Source organism: Diadema antillarum, unplaced genomic scaffold, assembly GCF_040938485.1.
Source record: "Diadema antillarum isolate AM-2024a unplaced genomic scaffold, OU_Dant_1.0 scf00000163, whole genome shotgun sequence".
Lineage (NCBI taxonomy): Eukaryota > Metazoa > Echinodermata > Echinoidea > Diadematoida > Diadematidae > Diadema > Diadema antillarum.
Window position 1 is genome coordinate 568,440 of NW_027271052.1, and position 18,099 is coordinate 586,538.

The 18,099-nt window shown below is 38.0% G+C and overlaps 3 protein-coding genes across 3 annotated transcripts; 2 read left to right on the forward strand and 1 right to left on the reverse strand.

Annotated features, from left to right (window-relative positions):
- Nucleotides 1-780: 780 nt before the first annotated feature.
- Nucleotides 781-3,071, reverse strand: LOC139722291 (uncharacterized). The gene is made up of 2 exons (XM_071633600.1): nucleotides 2,794-3,071; nucleotides 781-2,204 (listed from the first exon to the last, which is right to left on the reverse strand). The coding sequence occupies exons 1-2, from the start codon at nucleotides 3,069-3,071 to the stop codon at nucleotides 1,517-1,519; spliced, it is 966 nt and encodes a 321-aa protein (XP_071489701.1). The 3' UTR covers nucleotides 781-1,516.
- Nucleotides 3,072-6,733: 3,662 nt separating this feature from the next.
- Nucleotides 6,734-7,476, forward strand: LOC139722331 (uncharacterized). The gene has a single exon (XM_071633641.1). It carries the CDS (start codon nucleotides 6,734-6,736, stop codon nucleotides 7,451-7,453), a length of 720 nt encoding a protein of 239 aa, XP_071489742.1. The 3' UTR covers nucleotides 7,454-7,476.
- A 4,302-nt stretch (nucleotides 7,477-11,778) lies between these two features.
- On the forward strand, nucleotides 11,779-13,453 carry LOC139722332 (uncharacterized). The gene is made up of 2 exons (XM_071633642.1): nucleotides 11,779-12,116; nucleotides 12,763-13,453. The coding sequence occupies exons 1-2, from the start codon at nucleotides 11,836-11,838 to the stop codon at nucleotides 13,451-13,453; spliced, it is 972 nt and encodes a 323-aa protein (XP_071489743.1). The 5' UTR covers nucleotides 11,779-11,835.
- Nucleotides 13,454-18,099: the final 4,646 nt, after the last annotated feature.

The following is an 18,099-nucleotide window of genomic DNA, read 5'->3' on the forward strand; positions in this document are numbered from 1 at the left end:
GTAAGCGAAACATAAAGAGTGAGTTTTGCAAAAAATTAATGTAATTTATCTTGAGTGTTTTTATTTCAGCGAATAAAGGATCTGAATGGTCTCGATAACCTGGGCTGGTGCACATACGTATAGCTTTCTTTTGTAGAAGTAATAGTAATGTGACTTTTTGAAGTTGCCCATACAATGTTGCAGCATGAAATGTACGGTGATATCAACGAGTTACATAGCATGAATAAAATATTCTTAGGGACATAATACTTAAAAGGTTATGGAGTATACCAACGTTACGAGACACTTTATCAGAGATGTATTGCACATGAGTGTTCCATTTCATATTTTCATTTACATGATATTCCGAGAAATTTGATACTTTCTTTTTGTTCCAGTGATATACCATCCACCGTAATATTCAAATGTTGCATTTCATTTTTATGCTTCTTATTATGAAAATAAATAAAATTTGTCTTTTCAAGTTAAGTGATAATCTATTACTCTTAAACCATACAGACAATTTCAGTAATTCAGTATTAAGGGTTCTTAGGAGTAAATGAAAATCAGAATTTGAGCAGAATACATACATATCTGCCTGGTGAAACATGAATCATCTTAAAGCTAAAGAGCTGTAGCAGCAATATCTCCTCTGGCATAGTAGTACTAAAACAGTCGAGTAATGTGACGTACATTATCAACTCTAAGAATCTTAGGCATTCTTTGCATTTTATAAAGGCTAATACCTATGAAATGGAATTCCTCAATTAAAAATGCAAGAGTCTACACTATAGGCTCCTATCTGAGTACGTGACAAGTGAGTTACGATAACTTTTGGAAGAACTTTTGATTTGCCCCCAAAACCAACGATTCCGTGGGATACTATAGATTTGAACATGATAGTACCATGTAGTGATTTAAAATCTGATAGCATCGTAGTCATGGCTGGAATTCATGTCAACCAAACAAAGGAAAAACAAGGTTACCACTATTCCATTTCTGTAAAACACTTTAATATCTATAGCAATTCACATTTTACGTAATTGTATAGCAAGCGGTTGCTACTTAGGTCTAGTTACCCACTATTTAATGAATCTTACGCGTTCAATGGATTTCGTCATGGCTTAATTATGAACTGCATTTCATCGATTTCAGCTAAGAATGGAGAATTCTGCGCTTTGCAAACCTCAATACGTCTTTCTGAGTATGTGGCAAGTAGATACGACTTTTTAAAGAGCTATTGGTCTGTGCCAGAAACCAACAATTTCATGTAATGATATCTTTGAAAATGATATTAATATGATTTCAAATCTGACAGCATTTTAGTCATGGTCACATTGAAACGTGTCTGGAACTCATGTTTAGCAAACGAAGGATGTAACACTACTTCATTCCTGTAATTCATATTCTACGCTCGTATTATAGGAAATTGTCAAGTGGGGGAAATTACATGCACGAGGAATACCACGATTAATGACGCAAACCTAAGTCAATAAGTTTATTTTCTAGCTGAGGTGTAATTACTGTCCCGAACTTACTAAGGTGTTATTCTAAACTTGTACATTTCCTCGTAGTAGGGCATTTCCTTCTCGGCAACCTCCCTGATATCATTTGTCACCCCATCAAGAGAAGCGGAAGTGGAGGAAGGTTTAAAACAAGTACTCTTAAAGGCGTTGGCAAACCACAGGTTATAACGCGGAGCCTCGAGGACGTTCGAACACACACTGTGCCACTTCAGGACCACATCGGATGAGGCGTCCCAAGTTACGTAATCCTCGGAGTACGGGATACCCAGTGCGCGGAAGAGCAGTGGAAGTATGATTGCCGGATCCTCCATGAGTTCATCGATGTCGACAATGACCGGGTTGTTATCGACGTTTTCTCGAATGTGGCACCACAATTTGTGGATTTCCCTAAAAGCGTAAAACGTTCCTTCCTCCGGGGGTGGTGCAAAATCCATAATATGGAAGTTTTCCGGGTCCACTTTCGGTATGCCCCATGGTAGGTCTTCTGGATCCACTCCTTCTACTGATTTCAGGAATGTCTTCCGAAGAGATTTGTACGCCTTCACAGGATGTCGTATGAGGAAGCAATGTCGAAAACCACTGGATGGATCAGGGAGGTACTTGTATCGGCTCGGAGGCATGCCGGTGGCCATGTCTTTGATGAAGACAAATTTCGTGGTGGGAAGAATTGAGTCGAATTTTTGCTTTAGCCTAACAGGTCTGTGGATAAGGACAGGAGTAATTGTAGTAATGAATCCTCTTTGACTTCTCATACACGATTAAAGATCATTAAAATACAACGCTTAAGATGTTGATTATGCAGAATAAGAATATTTGAAGATGAATAACATTTTCACTGCATCCTAATTGATATCGACTTACTTAAAGGGTAATTGTAATTTAGATCAAGTTCGCTTGGTATAGTTCTTTAGGTTTTGTAAGCCATTGGCTGATTGGCATTGTTTGAGTCTAGGAGGAAAGGGAAGTAGTGAGTATTCTACCTCATTCCTAGTTTTGAATTCAATATTTTTATAAGTTGCTGAACGTACTAAACAGAATCGACGCAATCACGCCATTGTCTATTGCAACAAGTGCTTATTTTCTCCAAGGATTTAGGATTAAGGTTAGGGTTGTGATAACGGTTTAGGTTTGGTTTGATGTAATGATTAGGATTGGATTGAAGATTACGTTGGTGGGAAGGATGTTTGGCTTAGCGTGCAGATATTTTATGGGAGCAATTCTCGCAGGAGTTAATGTCATGGAATCCATACAGACATGGTACGTTTCGTGGAAAAAAAAAACCACTTACGACAATAGATCGAGATTGAAGCTCTGTGTGTCGACGCCCAAATTCAAACTTTTTGCAGCATCCAGGTAAACCTCTTCGTTACCAGCAATATCAAGAGGAAGCGGATCGGATTTATATAGTTCCCTGGCAAACCTGGAAATGACATACGGCTCGAGCCAGACTTCGGCGCCGTCAACGAAGCTCATGCATTTTGTCATCGCTGTCGACACCGAGCGGGGAACGCACCACATGATGACTCGTGCACGCCCGTCTTCGGTCGTTTTGGGGTCAGTAGCCATTTTATTGCTCCTACAAAGAGTTTTAAGCAGTTTCAAGAAGATATTGTTACAGAGAGAAGGAAGTGCCTCAAACGCAGTAATAGAAAGTTAACATTCACTAGACAATATTAATGTTGCAATACTGGTTCCTTCAAATGATCGAATAAGTGGTAACCATTTTCAGCATCTAAACTGCACCTTTCATTATCATAATTCGAATAAAGATGTAGAGTTTCACAAATCTAATGAACGTTAGTGATCTAAATAGATACCAGTTTGATCGGTAGTTTTGTTTCGAGCGGCTGATCTCCCAGTAGCAACATTTAGAATTAGGAACGTATATAAACCTGCAAATACACACACACACACACACACACACACACATATATGTATATATATATATATATATATATATATGTATAAATGTACATTCTGAATCGATGACCGAGCCCCTATATCGTCGCTCAAGAAAAGACGAACTTCATCTGCATAGTTTCAAACAAGTGTATCAAATTCTTTGGTGAAGAAGCAAAACTATCTAATGGATATGTAGCAGTAGCTAAGCTCGATATCGTACCATGCGCTGTAAAGCTTACCAGTGCACGCCCTGTTTGCGGGAAAAATTGTCCCTCTTCCCTTTGGGATCTCTTCGTGTCAGCAAACCTCCGACGAATGGTCCGATGTTAATTGTGTCTAGCGTTTTGAGTACAAGTATGTGTGTTCGATGTCTCGCAGTGGTACCTTCTATCAAATCTTGGCTCTTTGTTGTTGACACACAACGATCTTACAAACTTTGTGAAGTGGTTCGGTCTCACGGTGGCGTGATAGTAAAGTCAACGTGATTAACTTGCGATAGCTACAAAGCATTTTTAGTTGTGTACCTGACCTTCGTCCGACATAACGACATGAATGTGTAAACGTCAAGTTATACGACCTTTTCAGAATTCATTAATCATATTCTTGATGGTAATGACAATATCTGAATATGAATGTTTTATCAAATCCGTTTATTTGACATTACTTGTAATATATTTTAACCCTGATTGCAATATCCGCACTAAATGAGATATTTGAAGCGTAATGGAAACAAAGACAACAGCTCTGCTCGGTTTCTCTTTCTTTGCTTGTCTCTGTGATGCCATTAATATCACTGACATTTTCTTTTTTATTGTGAGATAAGAATATGAATTAGACAAACATAGAGCAGTGATTTGGTTCAGTCGGTAGCGCGTTGTGCCTCCAGATAATGGACCCAGGTTTGATTCCCTATAGTCGATCTGAGCAATGCTGTGTGTCATCATATAGTGTGGGAGGGTCCCAACTCATGCACGTAAAAGATCATGATTTTACTTGTCGCCAAGAGCAGGGTGCGCACAACCCATATATATATATATATATATATATATATATATATATATATACATCCTGAATTGCTGACGGAAAAACGAACTTCACCTGTATAATTTACAGGTGAGGAAGCAAAAGTACTCTCTGCTATTCTCTTGATCTCGTGCCATGCGCTATATAGCTTACCGGTACACGGCCTGTTGCGCTAAAAATTGTCCCTCTTTCCTTTTGAGATCTTTTCGTGTCAGCAACCCTCCGACGAATGGTTCGATGTTAATTGTGTCAAGCGTTTTGAATGCAAGTGTGTGTTGATATCTCGCAGTGGTACTTTCTATAATATCTTGGCTCTCTCTCTCTCTCTCTCTCTCTCTCTCTCTTTTGGGCACAAGGTGATCTTACAAACTTTGTGAAATGGTTGGTCTCACGGTGGCGAGATAGTAGAGTCAACGTGATTGATTTGCGAAAGCTACAAAGCATTTTGAGTTGTGTGTCTGAACTTCGTCCGTCATGATGAGATGAATGTGTAAACTTCAAGGTTACAGGACCTTTTCAGAGTACATTAGTTTTCTTCTTTGTGATAAAACAGTGTGTATGTAGATATGTTTGTCAAATTAAAAAAAAACCCTAGAGACAGATTTGCTTGATGCAAATTTCGCTATATCTGCAAGATGTATAATTCATTTCCAATTGACCAAAACACACCACGTGGATACCCCATCATTTACACATCAGTAACGTAGCGGTGTCGGCCTGTCCCAGCCTGTCCCAGCCTGTCCCAGCCTCTACGTTACTGATGTGAAGAGTCTATATGCCTGAAATCCACACACTGTGTTTGATCAAGTGCAAAGGAATTATGTATTGTTCCAGATATAGCGAAAGTTGCATGAGGAAATTCTGTCTCCGGGATTTTTTGATTTGTTCAAATAACTTCTACGAGTTATGTCTGGCCGAATAAACGGTTTTGAAAAGGCTATCTACTCAACATAAAGAAGATGACTAATGTATTCTGAAAAGGTCGTGCAACCTTGGTGTTTACACATTCAATTCATTATGTTGGACGAAGGTCAGGTACACAATTGAATTTTTTTTTTTTTTTGCTTTCGCTATTAAAGTAATCACATTGACTTCACTATCACGCCCCCGTGAGGTTGAACCACTTCACAAAGTTGTTAAGATCGCTTTGTGTCAACAAGAAAAAGACAAGCTATGATAGAAAGTACCACCTCGAGATATAGAACACACTTCCATTCAAGACGCTAAACACAATCTGCATCGAACCATTCGTCGGAGGGTTGCTGACGCGAAAAGCTCTCAACGTGAAAGGGTGGCAATTTTAACGCAACAAGGCGTGTACTGGTAAGCATCATAGCGCATGGTACGAGATCAGTCGAATAGGAAAGGCTACTCTTACATCCATAAGATAGTTTTGCTTCTTGATAAAAAGTAATTTATAAGGAGAGAAACTTTGTAGAGTGATGAAGAAGTGTCGTTCGTCAACGACTAAGAAGTAATCTATCTGATAGGCCACTATATGTTTTATAAATGGTTGTGTAACTGAACTTTTTTTTTTCGAACTGCAAAAATGTAAGAGGAGGTTAGATTCTTAAAATTGTAATTATTTGATCTTTTGAAGAACCATGTTTGCAACTCAACTCTTGTCGGGTGGATGTTAGCTCTTTTTCATTTCGTTTCAATCACTTTCTTTCCTCTGGAACAATATCGTCTTTAACCCGATGACCACCATTTGCAGAAGGAATAAAATGGCCACTGACCCAAGAACGGCAGAAGACGGGCGCGCACGAGTCATCATGTGGTGCGTTCCCCGCTCGGTGTCGACAGCAATGACAAAATGCATGAGCTTCGTTGACGGGGCCGAAATCTGGCTGGAGTCATACGTCATTTCCAGGATGGCCAGAGAATTCCGTAAACTATATAATTCCGACTCCGACTCGCTTCCTGCTGAATTTGATGGTAACGAAGAGGCTTACCTGGATGCAGCAAAAAATTTGAATTTCGGAGGTGACACACAGAACTTCAAACTCGATCTATTGTCGTAAGTGTTATGTTTTATTAAACGTACCATGTCTGTTTGGCAGTGTTTGTGTCAAATTTGTTTAATATACTCAGTAATGAAATAAAGAAACAATATAATTAAAAATAGGAGTGAGGACGAATACTTACGACTTGCCTTTCCTCCTAGACTCAAACAATGTCAATGGCTTGCAAAACGTAAAGAGCTATGCCAAGTAAACTTGAACTCTTGATCTAAATTACAATTGCTTAATGGTTTTGTTTATCCTATTTGAGAAGTCAATAAAAAACAACAATAACAAAGCATGTCTATGATATCTTTTGTCCTCATCCACAGACCTGTTAGACTGAAGCAAATATTCGACTCGATTCCTCCCACCACGAAATTTGTCTTCGTCAAAGACATGGCCTTTGGTATGCCACCAAGCCGATACAAGTACCTGCCTGATCCATCCAGTGGTTTTCGACATTGCTTCCTCATACGTCATCCTGTGAAGGCGTACAAATCCTTTCGGAAGACATTGCTGAAATCAGTAGAAGGAGTGGATCCCAAGGATCTACCACAGGGTATGCCGAAACCAGACCCAGAAAACTTTGATGTTATGGATTTTGCACCGGCACCGGAGGAAGGAACGTTTTACTTTTTCAGGGAAATCCACGAATTGTGGTGCCACATTCGAGAAAACGTCGATAACAACCCGGTCATTGTCGATATCGATGAACTCATGGAGGATCCGGCAACCATACTTCCACTGCTCTTCCGCGCACTCGGTATCCCGTACTCCGAGGATTACCTAACTTGGGACGCCTCATCCGATGTGGTCCTGAAGTGGCACAGTGTCTGTTCGAACGTCCTCGAGGCTCCACGCTATAAACTGTGGTTTGCCAACGCCTTTAAGAGTACTTGTTTCAAACCTTCCTCTACTTCCGCTTCTCTTGACGGGGTGACAAAGGATATCAGGGATATTGCAGAGAAGGAAATGCCGTACTACGAGGAAATGTACAAGTTTAGAATAACCCCTTAGTAAATTCGGTACACCATTCAAACACCTACCAGAGGGTCCTCTTTTTGGCGTAAGTTTGCATTAAAAAAAAAATCACTGTAATAATATTATGGTCGTCCTCGTGTATGCAATTTCAACCACTTGCCACAGAAAATTTCAGTTAGTATTAACTTAACATGCAATTTACAGGAATGAAATTGTGGTAACCTGCTGTATCCTTTGTTGACTAGAAGTAAATTCCAGACACTTTTCAATGTGACCATGACTAAAGTGCTGTCAGATTTGAATTCACAAATGTCATTTTCAAATCTATTATTACAGGCAATTGTTTGCTTCCGGAGCAGATCAATAGCTCTTTAGAAAGCTATCGTAACCTACTTGTTGTCATACTCAGACACACGAACTGGCGGTAGGCACAGACTCTTCTATTTTTCACTGAAATCGATGAAATTCAGTTCATAATTCCGTCATTGTGAAATTCTTGAATGCATGCAGTTTATAGAGTTGATAATGTACGTATCTTTACTCAACCTGAAGAACTAGAGGAGAAGTTGTTATAACTTTAATTTAGAAAGCCTAGGGTGCTCTTTAACTTCGGTATGAAATGTATAGAATGCATACATCTCATGGAGTTGAAAATGGACGCCACATTACTCAACTATAGGAGTACTAACATATTAGAGAAGATGATGCTTTTACAACTTTTGATTTGATAGACATAATATTTTATAATTTCATAGTATTTATAATACGAACAGTGCCTGGTGACTTTTCAGAACTCGTTGAACAATTCCTGGCAAACTCCCCAGTATCCCCGGGAATGCAATATCGAACGTAATGCTAAACATTGTCACCCAAAACGAATCGACCCTAAATGTATTACATAATTAAGTCTTACCCCTGTTCAGACACAAAATTTTCATACCGAAACTTGATAAAGAAACGTCGTTTAAGTTTTAAACGTAGAGGTAACGAACCATTCAAACACATATCTCGACCTATTAGTGGGAAAAAGAAATTGTATAGATGCACAGTTTGTCATTTTTCATTTTGTCATGGTCGCTGTCGCCCCATGGAGATAAGATATCGAACATAAATGTATAAACCTTAGTCCACCCTTATTATACATTTTAACCCTGAATGTTATAACCCGAGACAACGCTATAAATGTAAGACATTTCACCTCATTGATATCTAAAGAGTCATCAATATGTAATTGAAAAACAAGGTATCATTTTATGATGTTCTATTGTTGGATTCTTTTTTTTTTCAGTTTTGGTAGTTACAGGCAGCTGGTTTACTTGACAGTATTAAAACACTAATTTGTAGTTGGACATGTAGGCAACCTTCGTAGGACCTACCGTATATGAATGAAAGCAGAATTCGTTGAGTGGTAAAAACCCTGCTGGTAAGAACACAGTGTCACACAGTGAGAAACACAATGTGAACACGGGGTAAACATAAAGCGAACACAGTGGGGAATTTTGTCACACTCTGTTAAATTCGAGCGGTTTAACGTCATGAACATATTGTGAATCATCCTTTCACAGTACGGATTCACAGTGTGTAACACAACATTACTATGTGAGCTTTCTGTGCAAAAGTACACCACAATGTGCAATCATCTTCACACTGTTGTATTCGAGCGTTTTCACATAATAGTCGACCATGTAAACACATTGTGAACACACTGTGGGACATTGTTTTCTTTCCAGAAAGGAATGAGGCTGTTTAACTGATATATCACTTTTCTGTATTAGCAGAATACGGAATTTGGATTGGAGCAAGGCATGATAGATTTATGTCTCCAATATTGCAAACATCGTTGTTAATGTAGCAGAAAAAGTGGGAAGTATTAGTCTATAGCAAAGGAATTGTAGTAATGATTTAGGTGCGTTAACCTGCAGGGGCTAAATAAAAAAAGATCATAGTGCCGCGTTATGTGATATAAATGATCAGGACGTAAAATTTGGAATGATTTTATATCAGAGGGGCTGTAGTACTGGTCAGATTACGTCTCTATATGATTTGTAATTGTATAATGCAATGGGCTTACGATGTGCGGTCTGCTTTATTTTCCCGTCCTGAACATTCCTTTTATTTGAAATTGATTAATAACAAACTTGAAAGTTCCATTTTCATTGTATATTCTGATGTTTGAAATATTATTGAAAATGATCAAGCTTTATTTCTTATAGGAATGTTGAAAATACAAAAATAAAACCAAACCACAGCAAATCAATACATGGGCAAGGGAATGGGATTTTGTAGTTTGTCCTTATTTTTTCTGGTACATTTTGTATTTCCTTCCAATATAATTAGCAATGCATGTATTTAACTTGTGATTCACGTTGAGCTTGTTGGGCAATGTATCGAACAACAATTCAGACTTCACTCAAAGTCAGTATGTTTGTTTATCTATTTATTTATTTATTTATTTATTTATTTATTTATTTATTTATTTATTTATTTATTTATTTATTTACTTATTTATTTATTCCATGTGAGAAGATGACTGGATAACCAATATTCAGTTGCACTAGCTGGTCTTCCATGGGGTCCAGTTGGATGTGAGGCGGGACCACTTCACCAGGTTATGCACCCTGCTCTTTGCGATGATTGATCTTTTACGTGCCTGACTTGTGACCCTCTCATACTGTTTGATGACACGCAGCACTGCTCAATTCGACTTGGGAATCAAACCTGGGTCCATTATCTGGAGGTACACGCGCTACCGACTGAACCAAATCACTGCTCTATGTTTGTCTAATTTATATTCTTATCTCACACTATGGTAACACAGAGACAAGCGAAGAAAGAAAAAACGAGCATAGTTCTTGTCTTTGTTTCCTGATACGCTGCCTTTATCACATTATGTGTTGATATTGCAATTCGGATAAATTGTTTTACAAGTAATGTCAAATGAACGTATTTGATAAAACATTCCTATTCAGAAACTGTCATTACCATAAGAATATGATTAATATAGTCTGAAAAGGACGTTTAACCCTTATACGTTTACACATTCATGTCATTATGGGACGAAGGTCAGGTTCACAACTTAAGATGCTTTGTAGCTATCGCAAGTTAATCACGTCGACTTTACTATCACGCCACCGTAAGACAGATCCACTTCACAATGTTTTTAAGATCGCTTTGTGTCAATAAGAAAGAGACAAGCTATGGCAGAAAATGCCACTGCGAGATATCGAACACATACTTGCACTCAAAACAGAGACACAATTAACATCGAACCATTCGTCGGAGAGTTGCTGACACGAAAGGATCTCAAAAGGAAAGAGGAACAATTTTCGCGGAACAAGACGAGCACTGGTAAGCTTTGCAGCGCATGGTACGAGATCAAGCATAGCTACTGCTACATATCCATTAGACAGCTTTATTCCTTCTTCACCAAAGAAATTGATACACTTGTTTTGAAACTATGCAGATGAAGTTCGTCTTTCCTTGAGCGACGACATAGGGGCTCGGTCATCGATTCAGAATGTATGTACATGTATATTATACAAATAGTGAATGGTCACGAGTGCGATGGTACAATGGTACAATCTTGTTCCATTGCACGAGTAAAGACCATATCATATAGGCCTATATAATTATATATATATATATATATATATATATATATATATTATTATTATTATTATTATGTATATATTATATATATATATATATTATATTTATATATATATATATTATATATATATATATATATATATATATGGGCCGTGACGCGAGAAAAGGGCCCTTAGCGGCGCTGCGCGCAAACGCTAGAAAACGACGCGGACGTTTAACAAAGCAATACGCGCAAAAAAGATCAACTAGTTAACTACGCGGAAATGCATAGACGCATCAAAAAGTGACAGGATTTGGACAAAACATGCTGTTTTGAATGTGGTAATTGGAGCATTTAGGAGTGGAATTTCAGACAGAGATTTGCATATCCAAATACGTCAGAGTTTCTTGTACAATATGGAGGTGAAAACTCATTTTCGGTATATAATGCCCTAAGGGCCCTTTTCTCGCGTCACGGCCCAATATTATGTATATATATATGCGTGTGTGTGTGTGTAATTTTAAATGTTGCGACTGGGAGATCAGCTGCTCTCAACAAACCTACCAATCAAAATGGTATCTATTTAAATCACTAACGTTCATTAGCTTTTGTGAAACTACATTTTTATTCGAACTACGATAATGAAAGACCAGTTTAGATACTGAAAATGGTTACCACTTATTTGATCATTTTGAAGGAACCAGTATATATTGCAACATACATTTTGTCTAATGAATATTAGCTTTCTATTACTGCGTTTGAGTCACTTCCTTCCCTCTGTAAAAATGTCTTCTTTAACCTGCCTAAAACAATTTGTAGGAGGAATAAAATGGCATGTGACGCGAACATGGCAGGAGGTGACAACAACGCACGCATCATCATGTGGTGCGTTCCCCGCTCTGTGTCGACAGCAATGACAAAATGCATGAGCTTCGTTGACGGCGCCGAAATCTGGCTAGAGCCGTACGTCTTTTCCAGGATGGCCAGGGAACTATATCATTCCGATCCGCTTCCTCTTGAAATTGATGGTAACGAAGAGGTTTACCTGGATGCAGCGAAAAACTTGAATATGGGAGGTGACACAGAGAACTTCAAACTCGATCTATTGTCGTAAGTCTTCTGTTTTCGAAACGTACTATGTCTGTATGGGTTCCATGACATTAGCTCCTGCGACAATAGCTTCCATGAAATATCTGCACGCTAAGCCAAACATAAATTACATCTACAAACATAACCTAAACCCTAATCTTAATCCTCATATCAAAGTAAACCTGAACCACTATCATATCCCTAACTCTAACACTAGGTCCTTTTAGAGAAAATAAGACCGGAATAATTGTCGTAGGAGCAAATGCCGTGTCACTGTCTGTATAAACAGTGTTTTCGTAGCACTTGTTTATTACAGTCAGTATAATAATTATTAAAGAGGAAAAAAAAATGAATCAAGAATAGGAATGAGGGTGAATACTTGCAACTTGCCTTTCTTCCTAGACTCAAACAATGTAAATGGCTTGGAAAACCTAAAGAGCTATGACAAGTAAACTTGAACTCTTGATCTGAATTACAATTCCCATTTAAGTAAAGTCCATGGTATACACATGTCCATTAGAATGCGGTGAAATGTAGTTGATCTCCATGATTTGTTTTTAAATTCTATCTAGCCAACATCTTAAACCAAGGATTCAATTCATTTTCATTCGTGTATGAGAAGTCAAATAAGATACATCACTGTAATTACTTCTGTCCTTATCCACAGACCTGTTAGACTGAAGCAAATATTCGACTCGATTCCTCAAACCACTAAATTTGTCTTCATCAAAGACATGGCCTTTGGCATGCCACCAAGCCGATACAAGTACCTGCCTGATCCATCCAGTGGTTTTCGACATTGCTTCCTCATACGTCATCCTGTGAAGGTGTACAAATCCTTTCGGAAGATATTGCTGAAATCAGTAGAAGGAGTGGATCCCAAGGATCTACCACAGGGTATGCCGAAACCGGATCTAGAAAACTTCAATGTTATGGATTATGCACAGCCACCGGAGGAAGGAACGCTTTACTTTTTCAGGGAAATCCACGAATTGTGGTGCCACATTCGAGAAAACGTCGATAACGACCCGGTCATTGTCGACATCGATGAACTCATGGAAGATCCGGCAACCTTACTTCCACTGCTCTTCCGCGCACTAGGTATCCCATACTCCGAGGATTACGTAACTTGGGACGCCTCATCCGATGTGGTCCGCACGTGGCAAAGTTTCTGTTCGAACGTCCTCGACGCTCCGCGCTATAATATGTGGTTTGCTGACGCCTTTAAGAGTACTTGTTTTAAATCTTCCTCTACTTCCACTTCCCTTGACGGGGCGACAAAGGATATCAGGGAGGTTGCCGATATGGAAATGCCGTACTACGAGGAAATGCACAGGTTTAGAATAGCCCCTCCGTAAATTCGGGACACTAATCAAACCTCGGCTAGAAGAGTGAACTTATTGACTTAGATTTGCGTTAAAAGAAAATCACTACAATGATAATGATAATCTTCCTGTATGCAAGTTTCTCCACTTGCCACAGAAAATTTAAGTAAATACATATATGAACTAAAAATGAGATTTACTGGGATGAAATAGGGGTAACCGGCTGTATCCTTTGTTTACTAGAAATAAATTCCAGACACGTTTCAATTTGACCATGACTAAAGTGGTGCCAGATTTGAATTCAGAAATATCATTTTCAAATCTATTATCACAGGCATAATTCTGGAGCTGATCAATTACTCTTTAAAACGCTATCGTAACCTACTTGTCACATATTCAGAAAGACGTACCGGCGTTAAGCGGAGACTCTTCCATTTTTCACTGAAATTGATGAAGTTCAGCTTAATTCTGTCATTGTGAAATGCACTGAATACATGCAATTTATAGATTTGATAATGTATTTGATAACGTAACATCACTCAACTATTTGGGTACTAAAGAACTAGAGGAGCTGTTGCCATAACTTTTGTTTAGATAGACTTTGCCTGCTCTTTAACTTTGGTATGATATGTATAGAATGTCTAAGTTTCATATAAAGTTGAAAATGTACATCACATTCCTCAACTTTTTGAGTGCAGATATACCTAAATTGTTGCTCTTACAACCTTTGTTTGGATAGACTTATCGAGCTCTTTAGCTTTGAGATGATTCATGTTTCACGAGTCAGATATGCAAAATATTCAACTTGTTATATACTTACCTGCATCACTTTTGGACTGTTTTATGGGAAAAGCAATTGTTTTATGTCATGTTACAAAGAATACCATACTAAACTACAACTTCGGCCAGCTCGATCCTTAAGCATACTTAACTTGCAATAGTGAGGGAATGACACATCTCAGACAAACCATCAATATCACATGTAGCCACTTAATGACAACGATTGCTCCAGTCTTAATGGCAATCATTTACATAATGAGTAGACACTAATAACATAGCAAATTCATATTCTAAATAGATGGATGCTCTTTAAATGACGCGTTTTCGGATTTGGTCAAGGTCAACCAAACCACCCGAAGAGAATGACTCTTCACTAATATCTAAGACATGACATAATATACAAATAGTGAATGGTCACGAGTGCAATGGTAATTGCACGAGTAAAGACCATACACTATTTGTTTTATACAACGTCCAAGTAGATCTCTGTTTGGTTGGAGGATTGTTGGGTAGGTCTAAGTAGGCCTAGAAGTCTATATGAAAAATTTAGCCATACTTACATGTGGATCCACTGCGATTCTCTTTCTGGCTTGTGCAATCAGTGTAGATACAGGTAACAGCTAGCGCTCATACACGTACACTAGCACTACGTACGAAGGCCTACATACGCGCATGGGATGTACCGCACACGTTCACCGCGCTAGCTGCAATATGCAACACACGGTACATGCAGTATCGTACAATTTCTCGAACCGTGGAATAGAACGAAAAAATCGAACCAAGTTGCACGCAAAAATAGAATCAAAATTGCACGGCGCGTTGAATGGAGTACTTATTGAATATCACGTCACCGACAATCCTCCAATCAAATTACAAGGATCTACTTGGGCGTTGTATAATAATGTTCTAAAACTATTCAGTGTTATGACAAGTTGACATTGAAAATGGATTGCCACACTTACATTTCATACAAATTGAATTTGATTTGACTTTGTTTTATTTCTATGTAAAAATATATACAAAGTTTTTTGTTTTGTTTTTTAAAGAAGAAGAAGAAGATATAAGCAGATATATTTACGAGTTGGGCCCATCCTGGTCAAGTTGGGGTTATGCTTCCTGATGGGAGCATACTGTTTATTGCATATTCATTTGAATTATCATCCCTCACATGGGTAAGGGAAAGACGACCAACTAGGTGGTTTTGATTTTCTTCTTACGTGTTTGTACAGTTAGGTTTTCATGGTTTTGGGCCCATCGTTTGCTCCAGACTAGAAAATATAGATATCGATATCATTCGAATTAGAGGTAACCGAAAATTGCAGTTTGTTTGAGATAAGACTTTAAGAAATAAGGTTAATTATATTTTGTACTGTCCAACGGGCAATCATTCAGTCCAATTCGACCATCCTTTGTCCGTGCCTACATTAAATGCGATCGGCACTCGTCGCACTCAAATACATGTACCTCTTTGAGGGTGACGATGTAGTATGAAATGTAAATTCCCGGGTAGCATTCCAGGGTTAGCATAATACCAACAACGTCTTGCGGACCGTGTCGCGCCTGTGACATAACGTGTGCTTGCACCTCAGAAGACCGGACAAGAAATATAATCCGGAATTCATTCGCTGGTATGAATATATATATATATATATATATATATATATATATATATATATATATATACAGCTAACAGCAAAATTATTCATATCCCTGGGATTTTTTGTTTTTTGTTTTGAGCACAATTCTTACAAGTAAATGATGGAGTGATGGTGATTGGGTGTTATATCTCAACATTTCTATTGTTATGCAAAAGAGGTGAAACTGGAATTAATGTCAATTTACAGAGGACAAATAAGAGCAAAAAGTTAGCACCCAATCACCATCACTCCATCCTTCACTTGTAAGAAAGCTGCTCAAAACTAATAATTCCTCAGGGGTATGAATAATTTTGTTGTTAACTGTATATATATATATGTATATATATATATATATATATATATATATATATATATATATATATGTGTGTGTGTGTGTGTGTGTGTGTGTGTGTGTGTGTGTGTGAGATATGAGAAAGGAAGGAGAATTCGGTGCGTAGCTTTGACATCATTCCTCTTCCTGTTCCTCCTTTTTGGAAAAGCGCAAGAGTTGAAAAAAATGGTCTGCGCCGGGAGTCGAACCGGGGTCTTTGGCATGGAACGCCAACGCCTTAAACCGCTAGGCCACGGAGACGTCATAGCGGTTCAGGCAGATCTCTCCTCTCTCTCTCTCTCTCTCTCTCTCTCTCTATATATATATATATATATATATATAGAGAGAGAGAGAGAGAGAGAGAGAGAGATAGATAGATAGATAGATAGATATAGATACATATTGCAGGTGTTCACCGTTTGTTTCCCAGGAATCTCCCAGGTGATCCCCCGAGTGATAAGCATGGAAGCGGTATACGCTTGGACGATCTCACCATTGATCTCCCGATAACTTCCGGTTGTAGCTGTAGTACGAAAGGAAACGTGGTATAGTGCTGGGTGACTTTTCAGAACTTTCGAACTTTTCCTGGCAAACTCCCCCAGTATCCTCGGGAATGCAATATCGAACCTAATGCTATACATTTTTACCCAAAATGCATTGACCTTTGTAAATATAATGCATTTTAACTCTAACCTCCTGTTCACACACATAATGTTAGTACCAAAACTCGATAGAGAAACGTCGTATAAATCTTAACCGTAGAGCCTACGAACCATTCAAACACATATCTCGACCGATTAGGAAATAAAAAAGTATTGTATGTATGCATAGTTTTCCATTGTGCATGTTGTCATGGTCGCTGTCACCCCATGGAGCTAAATAAAATATCGACCATAAATGTATTAACCATAGCCAATCCTTAATGTTACACATTTTAACCCTTAATGTTATAACCGGAGACAACCATATAAAGTAAGACATTTACGTCATTAATATCTAAAGAACAATAAATGTCATTAAAAGACAAGGTACCATCATAATGTACTATTGTTGGATTCTATTTCTCTCTTTTTCTTTTTTTTTTTTTTTTGGTAATTAGTTAGGCAGCTAGTATATGTGACAGTATTTATACCGTATGTCCCAAGAAAATTATAGCAGTATCTTCTACAATGATAACTTTAAATTAGCGAATCAATCCAAATACAATTTCATGGTATGGAATTATGACTTATTGCCCGCATCTTACAGAAAACCCCATCCGATTTGCTTCAGTGGTAAAATAGAAATGAGGAGTTTTGTAGAGCATGTCAGGAATCCCTTCCCCCAAGTTCTGTTCATTTTGTTCACACATTAATGTGCAGTTCTACGAGCATCCAATTGCTAAACTTGGAAGAATCAAACCCATGAAATACGTTAAAACGATCCACATTTCTCTGTGACCACTTAACCAAATTAAATGGGATTTTCTGAAAAATATAGTTAAGATGTTATATTTACGATCCTGAAGTAGCATTTGGATAGTTTAAACATGTTTATATTGCAAGTTATCAATGCAAAAATCCAATTATATATATATTTTTTTACATACTGTACACGAATATTGTACATGTAGTTTGACATGTAGGCAACCTTCGTAGGACCTACCGTATATGAATGAAAGAAGAATTCGTTAAGTGGTAAAAACCTTGCTGGTAAGAACACAGTGTCACACAGTGAAACATATAGTGAACACAGTGTGGAATCTCTTCACACTCTGTTAAATTCGAGCGTTTTAACGTCATGAACACATTGTGAATCATCCTTTCACAGTGTTGATTCAGTGTGATACAGAAATTTACTATGTGAACTCGCTGTGAAAAACTACAGCACAATGTGAAATCTTATTCACACTGTTAGATTCGAACGTTTTCACATAATAGTCGACTACGTAA

Excerpts from the sequence above, each read along its gene's own strand:
- LOC139722331 (XM_071633641.1), top strand. The coding sequence starts at position 6,734 with ATGTCTATGATATCTTTTGTCCTCATCCACAGACCTGTTAGACTGAAG.
- LOC139722332 (XM_071633642.1), top strand. The coding sequence starts at position 11,836 with ATGGCATGTGACGCGAACATGGCAGGAGGTGACAACAACGCACGCATC. Across the intron at positions 12,117-12,762 it reads TTCAAACTCGATCTATTGTC|ACCTGTTAGACTGAAGCAAA; the intron begins GTAAGTCTTCTG and ends CCTTATCCACAG.
- LOC139722291 (XM_071633600.1), bottom strand. The coding sequence starts at position 3,071 with ATGGCTACTGACCCCAAAACGACCGAAGACGGGCGTGCACGAGTCATC. Across the intron at positions 2,205-2,793 it reads TTCAATCTCGATCTATTGTC|ACCTGTTAGGCTAAAGCAAA; the intron begins GTAAGTGGTTTT and ends CCTTATCCACAG.